The sequence below is a fragment of the Notamacropus eugenii genome, chromosome 5, assembly GCF_028372415.1.
Source record: "Notamacropus eugenii isolate mMacEug1 chromosome 5, mMacEug1.pri_v2, whole genome shotgun sequence".
Lineage (NCBI taxonomy): Eukaryota > Metazoa > Chordata > Mammalia > Diprotodontia > Macropodidae > Notamacropus > Notamacropus eugenii.
Genome location: NC_092876.1, coordinates 184,573,356 through 184,589,929, shown reverse-complemented (window position 1 = coordinate 184,589,929; position 16,574 = coordinate 184,573,356). Strand labels below are relative to the sequence as shown.

Below are 16,574 nucleotides of genomic sequence, written 5' to 3'. Positions count from 1 at the left end.
TTTATATTTGATCATACAGGAAATATAAGTAAGTAGTTGTAGTATCTATAGTGAATAGTGAAATATGAATAGTGCATTGACATAGTCAGACCAATGCGTTAGGGAAAGCCATTTTGGCAGCAGTGTGTAGGTTGGATTGGAATGGGGAAAGATGAGATAGGGAGAGCAATTAGGAGACTATTGCAATAGTTTAGGCAAGAAGTGATCAGGGCTGGAACTAAGCTGATGTGAATAGAGAGAAAGGGTCAGATGTGAGAAATTGTTTAGGTAGAAATGGCAAAATTAGATATGTGGAATGAAGGAGAGTGACGAATGGAGAATAATGCTGAGTTTATGAACCTGGAAGACTGAAAGAATAGTAGAAAGTGTAGCGAAATTTGGAAGAGGGATAGGTTTCTGGGGAAAGATAATGAGTTCAGTTTTCAATATCTTTGAATATGTTAAAATATACAAAACATCTAGTTTGAAATATTCAGTAGGCACTTTGTTTATTGTGAAACTGAAATTCTGAAATCCAGTTAGTACCTCCTTCTCCATGCACTTCTGATAGTGGATCCCTAGGTTTTCTGTTGATTGACTTGGGTAAGCCACCAACACTTCCTTCCTTTTGTTTGAAGTGAATTAATAAGTGAAGACTTGTCATCCTTCTTTTATTCATTACTCATTTTTGGTGTTTAGTTTCCCTGGAATTCATTGTTAGTAAATTAGGATTAAAAAAAGAGGCAGTTTTCTGTTTAGAAGTATAGAGTAGGAATCATGTAATCAACCATACATATTAATATTAGCACATGACAGTGAATATTTGAAAGAAATGGGGTTTATTTGAAAGTTTATTCAAATTAGGTAAATAGGTTTTGATTAAAACTTAAGTAGACTTCACAGCCTTAGTACATGGCTCACTGATAATATATGTTCCATCACATTGATACTGAGAAAGTGTGGGGAAGGGTGGAATGTCAGCAAAACTACTGTCAGTAAGACCAGTTATCAGGTACCTTTGTTGTTGGTAGTGAAAACAGAGGTAGAATGTGTGAAAAATTTGTAATTCTTTGTATGTGTATCCCCAGCACCTAGCATACTGCCTGGCAAATAGCAGGTACTTAATAAATGCTTGTTGATTGAATGAATTAATGTATTAATGTAATAAATGGCATCAGGCTGCCAAATAATTCACTTCTGGTTAAGAGAGATTGAACAGGAACAGAACAGTTCAGCTCTATCACAGGTATTTACAACTGGAATTAAAAAAAAAGAGTCTAGACTGAATAATGATCAGGAAATTCAAAGAGTTATACCAGTAAGTATCTTTATTCAACCCAGGTCATTAGGCATTAAGGAAGCAGTCCTGTCACAAAAGCTGTGGCCAGCATGGTGCTTGTAATTCTTCCAGAGTACACTAGAAATATTCTCAGTACTGGAACATATAGCACTGCGTGCATGGAGCAGGAAGACCTAAATTTCCAGACCTTGAACACCATCAGGCCCTCTGATCCCACACATGAGGATGGTCACTGGCAAAGCTCAGACTGGGAGTCTAGAAATAAGTCCATAATGGTTCTGAAAGTTTGCAACACAATGATCTGAACTGTCTTGAGGGTTTTGAAGAAAGCAGTGCTATCTGGAAGATGTAAACAGGCCTGAAACTTGCCAGTACTCTGAACACAGACCCCAGTGAAAGTGAAAACTAGAGTCAGGATCCCAGGTACTATATATAGGTCATGGCCAGAGATTCCCAGAATACCATCCAAGAGTGCAAGGGGATCATTGAAGCATTAGAAAGCAAAACAAAACCACCACCCAGAAAAAAGGGAATGTGTAAGGAGGCACAGAGGGAGAAGCAGACAGACAGATCACCTATAAAACTAAAATAAAAAAAATTAGGGTATAATAGAGTCATGATTTCACAAACTATCTTCTTTCTCATCTTTGTATATGGAGATGGTTATGACAAATAGAGTTTGTCAAATACAGTTAAAAAAAAAATAAAAACTATTTTTAAAATCCCTAAAAACATAGGAACTCTTAACAATGAAGTGTCTCAACTACCACTCTTTCTTTACTGGCTTTTTCTTGTTAGTCCATTGGGATAAAGTAGTTGACCTTAAGTAAAAAGTGATGCCCCTTTCATTTCTTATTCTAGATGGATGAAATCTTAGAAGAAGAGGATGATGAGGATGATATAAGTTTTTCTGTACATGACATTTGTCAAATTCGGGATGCCATCTTCTTTCTTCTGAAGAATTTTTTAAGACTTTTGCCCAAGTTCCCCCTGAAAGAAAAGCCACAGTGTGTGCAGAATTGTATACAGGTAACTGAAGAGACCAGGAGGCATAAGTATATATCATCCTTTAGTAATCTGGTTTTTTAACAAGTTGATCAATGTAAACAGTCAGACATTAAATCTTTTCTTGGTATCTTCTTTTTTAGATCTTAGTTGGATTAACCAGTTTTGAACCAGTTCTTCATGGATTTCAGACTTTAGAAGCCAGGTGAGCTTTTAAATAGCTGCACTTTAAAATGGTACTACATAGTCATTTTTTGGTGTATATTCTGATTTGCATATCCAATTAATTAATTTAAACATGGTTTGTGGAAGTAGGAGGTGGGTCTTTATGTTAATTATATAATCATATCTACTAGTTAACGCTACTTCTTTTTTTGGTCTAGGAACATTGACAAAGCAAAATACATACCAGAATTGGCCTATCATGGACTGCATTTGTTGTGTTCCCCTATTCATGGGGAGGAGGATAAGGTACAGGAAATCAGGATCTACTTAATTAACTGTTTAACTTAAATCAAGAAGCTCCTCAGACCATTCTCTTATTTATTTATCTACCCTCTCTCTTCACTATGCTTTCTGTATGTTGCTAACTGCCCCTCATATTAAACTTATGCTTTCTCCTTAGAAATTACTTGATACCTACTTAGCGTTTAATTTTCCATGTGTATATTGTTTTTCCTTCATAGAATGTAAACTCCTTGAGTGCAGAAACTGGGAGTTTTTTTGTCTTTGTATCTTCCGTGGTACATAGTAGGTGTTTAATAAATGTTTGTTGAATTGAATTTTCAAAAGCATTTTTTAAATTTAGGGGTCTTTTAACATAACATAATTTTGTATATTACAATTTTGAAATATCCTTCATGATCTTTTGTTTAGTGCTAGTTCGATGGCATATCATTTGGTAGCTGCAGCAGCTCATTGTTCAGTTTCAAACATAGACCTTTATTTCAAATGCGGATTACACAGAAGGAGCAGATGAGCTCCCAGAAAGCGAAGACATGCTTTTATAAAAATATTTGTTGACATATTACAAAGGAAAAAAATAGGTAGTCACACAGTTCCCAAGGTTTCCATGACAATTTGGTACTTCTGCTTGTACGCTTCCAGTTGATCAGTAATAGAAATAATCACCAAGCTATCTTATTTTCCTTTCTGTGGAGCTATTAATAAACCTGGTATGTATAAATGCCAATTATTTAGGGTGTTCCCTAAATAATGCCTTTTGGGAAACATCTGGTATGGTTGTGTCCTGCCTTATATTTTTGCCAAGAAAGTGTTGTTATAAGCATGAGTGCTGCTCTGACTATTGAGACGTTATAAGGAAACAAGATAGTTATATAACATATGCTTTAAAATGTTATTCTGGTTGGCATCCAGTATCAATATACCTAATGTATGTTCTGCATTTTGCATCTACCATGTTCTTTTGGCTTTTCCTGTCATTGCTCTCTCCTGATTCATGTGCTATTGGCTTGACTACTTTCTCAGTCTCCTTGACTGACTCATCATTCATCTTATGTGCCCAGAATGTGAGCATTCCCCGAGATTCTGCCCTGGGCCCTCTTCTCCTTCTATGCTTTACGTCTTGGTGACCTCATCATCTTCTGTGGCTTTGACTCTCATCTCTACACAGATAACTCCTAGCCCCAGTCTTTCCTTTGAGCTTCCAGTCTCCATATTCATTTACCTGTTGGATATTACAAACTGAATGTCTCAAAAAACATCTTAAACTCCACATATCCTGATCTAAGCTCATCTTTCTTCCAAAACCTTTCCCTCGTTTATATTTATCAGTTTATTTTGAAGGCACCACTTTCCTTCCAGTCTCCCAGATTCATAATTTCAGCATTATTCTGAATTCCTCAATTTCCTTCATCCCACATACCCAGTTATTGGTAAATCATTGCTACTTTTATATCATCTCTTGCATCTGACCCATTCTCTCCAGTCAGACGGCTACTACTTTAGTTTAGGCCCTCGTCACTTCCCCCCTCGATTATTGCCACAAGTTCCTGATTGGTTTCTCTCCTTCAAATCTCGTCTCACTTCAGTCCATCCTACACCCTACTACCGAAATAATTTTCCTTAAGGACAGATTTGACCATATTACTCTCCTACTCAACCAACTCCAGTGGCTTTTTATTGCCTTTAGGATCACATATAAACTCTTCTTTTTGGCTTTGGAATCCTGAACAGACTCTTGCCCCAGGTCATCTTTCCAATTTCATTGAACAGTAATCTCCCTTCCATACTTTGTGATCCATCCACATTCTTTGGTCCTCCCTCCATCTTCTGTCCCTGTCCTTTTGTACTTGCCATGTCTTATCACTTGAAAATGCCCCTTTATCTCTACCTCAGAGGCCCTCTTTCTTTTAATTTATCTCAAGATTTCTCTGTGAAGCTTTTCCTGATTTCCCCAGCTGCAAGTTCCTTCCCTCCCAAACTCCGTTATATTGAACCAGTTTGTATATATTTGTATTTATATTTGTGCCATCTGTGTATATTTTTATGTACTTGTCGTACCTCCCATTAGAATTTATGCTCTTTGTGAGTAGGGATTGTATTAGTATTCCCAGAGTTTAGCACAGGGCATGTCCCCAAGGTGGCATTTCATAAATACTTGATTTACTAATTATTTACAGTTCTGTACTTCGAATCCTTTTTTCCTTTCAGACATTCTTTAAAAACATGGGTATGAAAATGTATCTTTTTAGGTCCAACATATAGTCTTTTGCATTTTGTACCTGAGGGTGTTGATACCATCCTAATAACAATATCTCATTTATACACTGATTTTGTATTTGCACAGCACTTTTTAAAATAATAAATCTACGGGGTAAATAGGGCAGCTGTTATCCTCATTTCTCAGATAAGAAAACAAATACTCTGAATGGTTAAGTGACTTGCCCATGGTCACATCGATTATAAGTATATGAGATGGGATTTAATCCCATGTTTCCTTACTCCAAAGTTCTGTGCTCAGTCTACTGTGCTACATTGCCTCTCACTTCTGTGCCATTTATAAATGTTTGTCTCTGTTCTTCCTTGTCTGTCAGATTCTGTGCTATATATGTGGGTGGGAAGGAATACCAGAAAAATACCATTACTTATTATCTATAAAGATTCTTTTACACTTTACTAGTCACATTTTTGCCCTTGTCTAGGTCCTGAAGATGATCAGAGAAATAATGTTTCTTATGTTAATTAGAGGAAAAAAACCAACTTATTTTCTCCTGCTTTTGAATATAGTTCTAGGCAACTTTGTTAACGTATTTGATTTTTGAACACTACTTATTGTCTTTTTTTAGGTCATTGCTTGCCTCTTCCATCAATTGCTAAATGTGATACTCATGTTTGAAGCAGGAGAAGGATCCCACCGTGTACCCCTTAATATCACCTCACAAACTGTCAGCAGCAGAAATCATGCAATACAGTTTATCAGGTGAAGTACAAACACTTTGAATCTTTTCTCTCCTTACTGCTCTGTCTTAGGTCTCTGGGCTCTATGACTGATTTCTATTACTTACTACATTTTGTTTTGTTTTTTTAAATGCTGCATTGATGTTCTTTTTACATCATTGTCACTTTCCAGTGACTTATTGTGCCTCTCCTTCCTCCTTCCATAGGACTCTTGCTTGAGTGTACTGAAGCACTCATATTTATTATTTCTTACTACATAATAATATTTTTTATATTCATATTTTATGGTTGTTTGTAATCAGAGAGTTAAAGAAAAAAATAAACTGGCCATGTCTGACAATGTGTCTTTCCCATTCTATACTTTGAATCCACTATCTCTCTGCTGAATAGGAAAGGCATCCTTTGTAATATGCCCTCTGGATTCATGAATGTCACTTTAGTGATCATACTTCTGAAGTATTTCATTAGTTATTTCCATTATACTGTTGTGGTTATTCTGTAAATTATTTTCCTGGTTTGTTTATTTTACTCTCTATCTTTCTTAAAATTTGACAGAATTCTTCACATTTCTCATTTCTTTACAGTACATTAATGTTTTGTCATTTTCATGTACTATAATTTTGTCAGCTATTCTGCAATCATTGCAAACCCACTTCTAGGTCTTTACTGCTACAAAAAGTGCTGATACAAATATTTTTGTACATGTGTGACCTTCCCCTCTTTTAGGATATTTTCCTAGCAGTGGTATTGGTGGGACAAAGGTGTATAGCATCCACAAGCTTAAATTTTCTGTCCTGGTTGTGTCTAGGAAGATCAAAATGAGATATTTCAGAGAGAGCCCGGTTCAGAAGGTTCATGTCCTTTCTCTGACCATTTAATTGGGACACTTTAGTGGGACACTTAGGAGTGGGGATATTCCAGGTGATGGGCCAGATCAATGCTTTCAGCTTGATTTTATTTATTTTCAACAAGTTTAATCCATATATCTCCTCTTCTCTAGTTGAACCCTCACTTGTGACAAATTAATAAAAAATATCTGATATAGAACTTTATCTAATAGGGTATGCAATAGCCTGTCCTCCATTTGTCTTCCTGAGGGAGGAGCTATTCTGTATTTCTTCTTGAGGACCTTCATTGGTTTTTTCCCATTACTTGACATTCAGCTTCCCTTTAGTGATATTTACTTTTACATTGCTGTAAATGTTGTTTATGTTGTTCTTTTGGTTTTGCTTATTTTGTTCTTTATGAGTTCATACAAATCTTCCCAAGTTTCTCTGACACACTTAAATTTCTTACTACATGGGAATGTTCTTTTACACATTTTTTAACTGTTTGCCATATTTCAAGTTTAGAGTGCTGTTAACAATATTCTTGTATAGATGGGACTTTTGTTTCTATTTAGCATAGTAATATAAATTTGCTGTGCTACCATTGCCATAGTCTAAAGAATAACTGGCCCCCTGTTGAATTGTGGGGGCTTTTCTGTTTAGAATAAAGTTTCTCAGGTTTTAGGATTTCAAGGAATTGAATTTCTGTGAACATTTAGTTTATCATCTAATCTGTTTTCAAAGAGCAGAACTAACTAATGATAACTTATTCTCAAGTCAAGTGAATTGTAGAATGTGACAGAAGACCCAAGTTTCCTCAGAAATTACTTTCTAGCTGCCCTGTGTTTTCCTCTACCTAGGTCTAGTTTTTTCTTTCCCATTTCTGCCTCTTTCTTTCCCTTGTATTTCTGTTATCCTTATCTTTGTCTTCCCTTCCCCTTTTATGTTGGTCCTTTCTCAGCTCCATCCCTCTCCCTTTCTGTGTCTCTTTTATTCCTTTCCTCTTTCAAGGGAAATCTGACTATAATATAAAATTGAAGTAAATTGAATGTGGTTTTCTTAGGAAAATATCAGAGTTGTTTTGTAACCTTCTGGCTCTTGATTTAAGTGAATTTTTTAAAAAATTAGATACGTCATTAGTCAGAAGAGTTTTTTTTTGTTTTTTTTTTGTTTTTTTATGAAGTTGGGGTTAAGTAACTTGCCCAGGTTTACACAGCTAGTAAGTGTCAGAGGATAGGTTTGAACTCAGTTCCTCCTGACTTTAGGGCTGATGTACTATTCACTGCACCATCTAACTGCCCCTGACATATTTCTTTATTCACCTTTTTGAATTGTTATTGTAGGTGGAGATAAGAGAAAGGGGAGAGAAAATGATGGACTGATATGTGTACATTCCTAGAATATGAAATTGATCTGCCTATAGATCATTCTTTTTTCCTCCACAAATTAGCCTTATAATAAAACTGAGTATAGTTTATATTTAGTATTAGTTTTCATTGCATGTATGCACACATCTTTGTACATATATATATATATATATATATATATATATACACAATAAAATATACATGTTTGTGTATATGTACACACATATATATGTATTGTATATGTATATTCTTTAAATGAGATCTCATTTTAGAAGAGTGGTCCCCTCTGACCATTTTGATATAAAGTGGTTAATTACATCAGTGGTGCCAAATGAAAATAGAAAACCACAAATTAATACTATCTATGTTGTATTATATTATTTATTTTGGTAATCATTTCCTAATTACAGCTTAATCAGATTTGAACAACCTTGGTGAATTTGACATCTCTTTTACATTGTGTAGCATGTAGATGATCTATGGGTTAAAGAATACCTTTGAAGAATATGTTTTAGAGTTCATTAAATATCTTGCTAATGATTTTAATTGGAGAAAGATATATCAAACCACTCCATCAAACTGATTTTAAGGGATTTTATGATTATTTTGCTCAAAGTTAGTTGATTAGTTAATTATTAATTAGTCTGATATTTAGCTAAGAGGGAAACTGACTAGAGTATTGTGTGTCAATCTTGATCAGAGCAGAAGTACAGTGACATATAAATGATGGTAAAGTCGGCTTGTATTAAAGAAAGGTCAAATTTGTGTATTATAACTTTGTATTCAGCTCACCAAATACACACCAAAGTTCAAAGAAGTAGTGTTACTTAATCCATTAAAATGTCAGTGTTTTACTGACTACTACGTAGTGGTACTATGGGTTACTCTTTTCCTATTGGAATTGATGGTGATGGTTATCACCATGACTTTAAGGTAATATATTTTGAAACTGCACAGTGACAAAATAGCTGTTTATTGCATCTGGTTTACTGTATTTCACATGAAAACATGGGTAGAGAACTTGCTTCAGAGTCAGAAAGATCTTGAAAGCTTTGCTTCTGCCACATACTGGCTGTGACCTCCTGAGCAAGTCACTTGACCTTGGAATGCCCCAGGCAGTTCCCTTAAAAATTAAGCTATTGGAATCAGGAGGGGGAGTAGCTTTACAGTGAAAGCTTCAATCTTCAAAAAGGTAGGCCAATAACTAGTAAAAAGGAGCATATAACTTCTTTATTACTTCTTTCTGTCTAGATAAATAAACTAGTCTATTGGATGGTATCTCTTCAGAGTTTTAATGCCACCAACTCCATTGTGACTGCTGTTTTTTAACTCTGTATTGTATTGAGATGTCTTTTCAAATGTGGGGGAAGTTTGTTGTTTTTTCTTCTAATGTAGGGTAAACGGTTTTCAAGAATAAGATCTAGAGAAACTTTTGTGTTTAAAACTTTTATTCGGATTTAACAGTAAAGTTGTTTTGTGTTTGAAATAGTTCGCTAGTGGATGAACTAAAAGAAGTTGTATTTCCAGTTCTTCGTATCTTACTGCAGCATATCTGTTCCAAGGTACTGTTTGCTTTAGGTACATATTTACGTATGATATTTGGAATTTGATGTTCAGATACATAAGTCAATATTTTCACCAAAAAGCATTTTTCAAAACTATTTTGAGAAAAAAATTAGAGGCAGGGCAGAGCCAAGATGGCAGAATAAAAAAAGAATTTGCTTGAGCTCTCCCCCAAACCCCTTCAAATGCCTGGAAAAATGGCTCTAAACAAATTCTAGAGCAGCAGAACCCACAAAAAGAGAGTGAATCAAATTTCTAGCCCAAGACAACTTGGGTGGTTGACAGGAAATGTCTGTTGCACTGGGCTGGCAGAGGAGCAGAGAGCAGTGTGGGCCACACAGATTGGGCCCCAGGAAACCTAGAGCAGTCCTGAGGGGACTGAATCATTGACAGCTGAGATGGTTTCCCAACTTTTCAACCCACAAACACCAAAGACACCCTAAAAGGTCTGTCAGACCTAGGTGAGAGAGAACAGCAGACCAGCCCCAGTGCAGCTCCGTGGCAGCGATGGCAGTGGCTGCTTCTAGAGCTCTTGGCCCACAGACGGTGGAGGAATCTTTTGCTGGTACTGAGGCAGAATTCTCTCGCTTTGCCCATGTTTGGATCTGGTTTGCAGTCCTAGGTGGCAGTCTTGGGATAAGTAGGACCACTGGCATAGCAGACTTTGTGGCAGCGGGTGGAGAGAGAACCCTCTTAACAGTTCCAAGATCACTCACTGACCAGAGCACAGGCCAGAAAAGGAGTAAGTACCTCTCCTTAGATCATACCACCTTGGAAGAACTGAAAACTTACAGGTCCCGAGAAGTACCTCTGAAAACAGCTGCATAAAAACCCCTGATGCTTGAGACAGTACCCCCTCCATACTGGAAGCACAGTCCTACCTTAAAAAAGAGTTAAAAAGTCAGTTGGCTGGGAAAATAAGCAAACAGTGCGAAAAATCTCAGACTATAGAATCTTACATTCATGACAAGGAAGATCAAAACATATCCAGAAGAAGATAACAGAGTCAAAGCTCCTACATCCAAAGTCTGCAAGAAAAATATGAATTGGTGCACAGGTCACGGAAAAGCTCAAAAAGGACTGCAAATCAAGTAAGAGAGCTAGAGGAAAAATTTGGAAGAGAAATGAGAGTGATGCAAAAAAAATAATAAAAACGAGTCACCAACTTGCTAAAGGAGATCCAAAAAATACTGAAGAAGCTAACACCTTAAAAAATAAACTAGACTAAATGACAGAAGAGGTCCAAAAAGCCAGTGAGAAGAATGCCTTAAAAAGTGCAATCAGCCAAATGAAAAAGGAGGTTCACAAGCTCATTGAAGAAAATAATTCCTTCAGAATTAGAATGGAGCAAATGGAAGCTAATGACTCTATGAGAAATCAAGAAATCATAAAACAAAACCAAAAGAATGAAAAAATAGAAGGCAATGTGAAATATCTCCTTGGAAAAACCACTGATCTGGAAAATAGATCCAGGAGAAACAATTTAAAAATTATTGGACTACCTAAAAGTCATGATCAAAAAAAGAGCCTAGACATCATCTTTCAAGAAATTATCAAGGAAAACTGCCCACATATTCTAGAACCAGAGGGTAGAATAGAAATTGAAAGAATCCACCAAATGCCTCTTGAAAGAGATCCCAAAAGGAAAACTCCTAGGAATATTGTAGCCAAATTCCAGAGTTCCCAGGTCAAGGAGAAAATATTGCAAGCAGCCAGAGAAAAACAATTCAAGTATTGTGGAAACACAATCAAGATAACAAGATTAGCAGCTTCTTCATTAAGAGATCTGGAGGTTTAAAACACCTATCCAGCACCTATACAGAATCACCTATCCAGCAAAACTGAATATAATCCTTTAGGGAAAAAAATGGACGTTCAGTGAAATAGAGGACTTTCAAGCACTCTTACTGAAAAGACCAGAGCTGAATAGAAAATTTAACTTTCAAATACAAGACTCAAAAGAAGCATGAAAAGATAAACAGGAAAGAGAAATCATAAAGGACTTATTAAAGTTGAACTTTTTACATTCCTACATGGAAAGATGATATTTAACTCATGAGATCTTTCTTAGTATAAGGTTGTTGGAAGGAATATATATAGACAGAGGGCACAGGGTGAGTTAAATATGAAGAGATGATAACCAAAAAAACAAAATTAAGAGGGAGAGAGGAATATACTGGGAGAATGAGAAAGGGAGAAGTAGAATGGGGTAAATTATTCCACACAAAAGAAGCAAGACAGCTTTTACAGTGGAAGGGAAGGGGTGTGGTGGTGAGAGGGAATGAGTGAACCTTACTCTCATCAGACTTGGATTAAGGTGGGAATAACATACATACTCAATTAGGTATGGAAATCTATCTTACCCTACAGGAAAGTAGTGGGGAAAGGGATAAGAGGCATTGAGGGGGATAATAGAAGGCAAGGCAAATTGGGAGAGGGGTAGTCAGAAGCAAACACTTTTGAGGAGGGACAGGGTCAAAGGAGAGAATAGAATAAACAGGGAGAGGTGACAGGATAGGATGGAGGGAAATAGTATTTCACAGCATGGCTATCATGGAAGTGTTTTGCATGACTGCACATGTATAACCTATATTGAATTGCTTGCCCTCTCAAGGAGGGTGGGTGGGGAGGGAGGAAGGGAGAGAATTTGGAACTCAAAAGTTTTAAAAAACAAATGTTCAAAATTGCTTTTTCATGCAAAAAAAAAAATTAGAGGCAGCTAAGTGGCTCAGTGGATAAAACTAAACCAGGAAGACCTGAGTTCAAGTCCAGCCTTGGACACTTACTAGCTATATGTCCCAGGGCAAGTCACTTAACCTTTGTCTGCCTCAGTTTCCTCCTCTGTAAAATGAAGGTAATAATAGCACCTATCTCACCCTCTTATTGTGAGAATCAAGTGAGATATTTGTAAAGCACTTTGTAAACCTTTTTTAAAAAAATATTTATTTTTAGATTTCAACATTCATTTACACAAGATTGAGAACAATTCAATATAGATTATACATGTATAGTCATGCGAAACACTTCCATAATAGTCGTGTTGTGAAAGACTAACTATATTTCCCTCCATCCTATCCCACTCCCCACTTACGCTATTTTCAACTTTGACCCTGTCCGTTTTCAAAAGTGTTTGCTTCTGACTGCCCCTTTCCCCAATCTGTCCTCCCTTCTATCATTTCCCTGCCCTCCATCCTCTTCCCCCTTACTTTCCTGTAGGTTAAGATACCCCATTGAGTATGTTTGTTATTCCCTTCTTAAGACAAATCCGATGAGAGTAAGGTTCACTCATTCCCTCTCACTTCCCTCTTCTTCCCCTCCATTGTAAAACCTTTTTCTTGCCTGTTTTATGTGAGATAATTTATCCCATTCTTTTTCTCCTCTGTCATCCCTTAATTTTATTTTTAGGTATCATCCCTTCATATTCAACTCATGCTGTGCCATCTGTCTACAGCTCTCTCTCTCTCTCTCTCTCTCTCTCTCTCTCTCTCTCTCTCTCTCTCTCTCTCTCTCTCTCTCTATCTGTCTATCTATATTTCCTCCAATTACTCTAATACTAAGCAAGGTCTCATGAGTTACAAATATCATCTTTCCATAACAGTTCAACTGTAACCAAGTCCCTTCTGATTTCTCTTTCCTGTTTACCTTTTCATGTTTCTCTTGATTCTTGTATCTGAAAGTCAAATTTTCCATTCAGCTCTGGTCTTCTCAGCAAGAATACTTGAAAGTCCTCTATTTCATTGAAACTCCATTTTTTCCTGGAAGTATTATACTCAGTTTTGCTGGATAGATGATTCTTGGTTTTAATCCTAGCTCCTCTGACCTGCAGAATATCATATTCCAAGCCCTTTGATCCTGTTATGTAGAAACTGTTAGATCTTGTGTTACTCTGATTGTATTTCCATAATACTTGAATTGTTTTGTTTTGTTTTCTGAATGCTTTCTGGCTGCTTCTGGCTGTCTCCTTGACCTGGGAACTCTGGAATTTAGCTACAATATTCCTAGGAGTTTTCCTTTTGGGATCTCTTTCAAGAGGCATTTGGTGGATTCTTTCAATTTCTATTCTACCCCTCGTTCTAGAATATCAGGGCAGTTTTCCTTGATAATTTCTTAAAAGATGATGTCTAGGCTCTTTCTTTGATCATGACTTTCAGGTAGTCCAATAATTTTTAAATTGTCTCTCTTGGATCCATTTTCCCGATCAGTGGTTTTCTCAATGAGATATTTCACATTGTCTTCTATTTTTTCATTCTTTTGGTTCTATTTTATAATTTCTTGATTTCTCATAGAGTCATTAGCTTCCATTTGCTCCATTCTAATTTTGAAGGAATTATTTTCTTCAGTGAACTTGTGAACCTCCTTTTCCATTTGGCTGATTGAACTTTTTAAGACATTTTTCTCCTCATTGGCTTTTTGAACCTCTTTTTACCATTTGGGTTAGTCTACTTTTTTAAGGTATTAGTTTCTTCAGTATTTTGAGGGTCTCTTTTAGCAAGCTCTTGACTTGATTTTCATGATTTTCTTGCATCATTCTCACTTCTCTTCCCAATTTTTCCTCTACTTCTCTTACTTGATTTTCAAAATCCTTTTTGAGCTTTTCCATGGCCTGTGACCAATTCATATTTTTCTTGGAGGCTTTTGATATCGAAGCTTTGACTTTTATTGCCTTCTTTTGATTGTATGTTTTGATCTTTTTTTGTCACAAAGGTAAGATTCTATAGTAGTTCTATGGTAGTTTTTTCCACTGTTTGCTCATGTTCCCAGCCAGCTATTTGACTTTTCAACTCTTTGTCAAGGTAGAACTCTGCTTCCAGTGGGGCATAGGGGTGGGGGTGGGTGTACTGTCCCAGGTTTCAGGGGTTTTGTATCAGCTGCTAGATCCCCCACCATTTGTGAATCCAGAGCTCCAGAAGCAGTTGCCACCACAGCTGCTGCTGTTGGCACCACTTTCTCCTTCGCCCCAGGGCTGAGGCCAGACTCCACCCAGACCAGGTCCCACAGAGTTTTTCCACTGACCTTCAATGCTGTCTTTGGTGCTTGTGGATTGAAAATCTGGAAACTGCCAGAGCTGCCAGTGATTCAGTCTCCTGAGGACTGGTCTGAACCTGTCTGTGCTAACCTGGTGTGATAGATGCTTCCTGTTGGTCTTCCAGTCTGTCTTGGGCTGGAGATTTGTTTCACTCCATCATTTTGTGGGTTCTGCAGCTCTGGAATTTGTTCAGTCATTTTTTACAGGTATTTGGAGGGATTTGGGAGGAGAGCTCAAGTAAGTCCCAGCTTTTACTTCGCCATCTTGGCTCCATCCAGGAAGATTCATCAGTACTTTGTAAACCTTAAAGCTTCCTATACCTACTAGCTATTATTATTGCTATTGATAAATTTGAAAATCTCTAGCTTGTGAGATTTTGACTAGTTTTAGTTCACTTAGCTATGTGTCCTGAAAATGACTTATCATTATGGAAGAGTGAATTGGTCCCAGAAGTTTTCACTGTTCTTCTGTTTCAGGTTCTGGATAAATCAGAATATCGAACCTATGCAGCTCAGGCTTTGGCACAGTTGCTCAATAAACTCCCCTGTCTGGAGTATGCTGCATTCATTCACTGGCTTTACAAATATTCTCGCAGTGCAAAGGTAGGAAGAATGTCTTATTTATAGATCCTTGGACATGGGACTGCATACACCTGATGACTGCAAGGTTACAGGGCTTATAAGAAAGATCCCTTCATTTTTTATTCCCAACTAATGATGAGTCTTCTGTTTTGTGCTTCAACAGATCTCACACAGGGTGTTTACTCTTGATGTAGTACTCGCTCTCTTGGAATACCCTGAAAGAGAGCTGGACAGTTCCCTCTCCCTGGAGGAGCAGAAGTTTTTAAAGCACAAATTTTTAGTGCAAGAATTGATGTTTGGGCGTTGCTTAGACAAGGCACCCACTGTCCGTAGCAAGGCACTCTCAAGTTTTGTTCACTGTCTGGAGATGTCACCTACTGTTATCTCAAATAATATACTACAAATTTTGCAAGGTAATGTGCAGCCTGTGGTGTATGTGGTTAATTTTTTTTATTTTGTTTGAATAAATGTTAAGAATTTAGATACTTTTACGATAAGGGACTAAGAAAAAGAATATTCCCCAAACATATGTTGTAGGATGTTTTTCTACTCTTTTAAATACCTGTTCTAGAAGATTGTGTAATCTAACTTGTTTTTAAATAGACCTGTCTGGCTGTTAGAGTTGCAAGTCATTTTGTAGAATTTTAAACAGGTAATTTTTAGAAGGGGCTTTGTTACTTAATGTATCTTTAGATTGTTGGCTGCTTTTGTTTCTAGAGATTGCCACGTTTTGTTAAATGTTAAGTAGGTATGAATACTGTCCATCTTCATTGGAGGGAGAAGAATGTGATTCATTTGTAATCATTTAGTCTGCTGTGTTTAGGTTTAGCTTAGCATTTATCTTGGTTTTGATGGCTATATGTTTAATTATGATAATGCATGTTCTCCTTGTTCAGCCTCCAGCAGTGCTGCCTCACAGGTGTATAGTTGTCCAACCACTTTACTGGGAAGCACAGAAGGTAATGAACCTATCTAGTTTCAAACACTAAAACAGTTGACTTTTTATTAGTTAGCTCTTATCTAGATAAATTGTCACACTTGAAGTAGGTATGTTATTGCTTTTTGACTTTAGAGTTTTGTATTTATGTAATATTGTATATCATTGCTAGATGAAAGAAGTTGAGGTTTATTGTCAGTGGGAAAATAGAGCATCAACAATAATGACATGCTATACTCATGCTATCAAATAAATGGTGTAATAACTTTGTACATTAATTCTTTTTCTCTGTTTTTATTGTCTTTGAAGTTCCTTCTAACTGTCCAAGAAAGACATCTAGTACTTTCAGAACTATAGATGTAACAGATACTGACAGTGGTGGTGAAAGAATTGAATTTGATGGTAAGTCAAATTATGTTACTCTAAAAAAACTTGAGGTTTAAATAATATTTAATTTGGTTTCAGGCAGCCTTAAGCAATAATCCTATTTTAGGGTTCTGATCTGATTGAATCCCTCATTGTAGTAGTGAAGCCTTTTTCCTTAAGAGTATGGCTCTGATTTATTGAAG

At 36.6% G+C, this 16,574-nt stretch overlaps 1 protein-coding gene across 4 annotated transcripts in view; it reads left to right on the top strand.

Moving 5' to 3' along the window:
• NCAPD3 (non-SMC condensin II complex subunit D3) overlaps nucleotides 1-16,574 on the top strand; it is a 126,703-nt gene that overhangs the window by 14,952 nt on the left and 95,177 nt on the right. For all 4 annotated transcript variants that reach the window (XM_072611630.1, XM_072611629.1, XM_072611627.1 and 1 more), the window contains 9 exons: nucleotides 2,141-2,308; nucleotides 2,428-2,489; nucleotides 2,668-2,755; nucleotides 5,593-5,726; nucleotides 9,388-9,460; nucleotides 14,964-15,089; nucleotides 15,232-15,481; nucleotides 15,965-16,027; nucleotides 16,315-16,407. In XM_072611630.1, coding sequence (XP_072467731.1) covers nucleotides 2,141-2,308; nucleotides 2,428-2,489; nucleotides 2,668-2,755; nucleotides 5,593-5,726; nucleotides 9,388-9,460; nucleotides 14,964-15,089; nucleotides 15,232-15,481; nucleotides 15,965-16,027; nucleotides 16,315-16,407 — 1,057 coding nt within the window. The remainder of the gene's footprint in view (nucleotides 1-2,140; nucleotides 2,309-2,427; nucleotides 2,490-2,667; nucleotides 2,756-5,592; nucleotides 5,727-9,387; nucleotides 9,461-14,963; nucleotides 15,090-15,231; nucleotides 15,482-15,964; nucleotides 16,028-16,314; nucleotides 16,408-16,574) is intronic.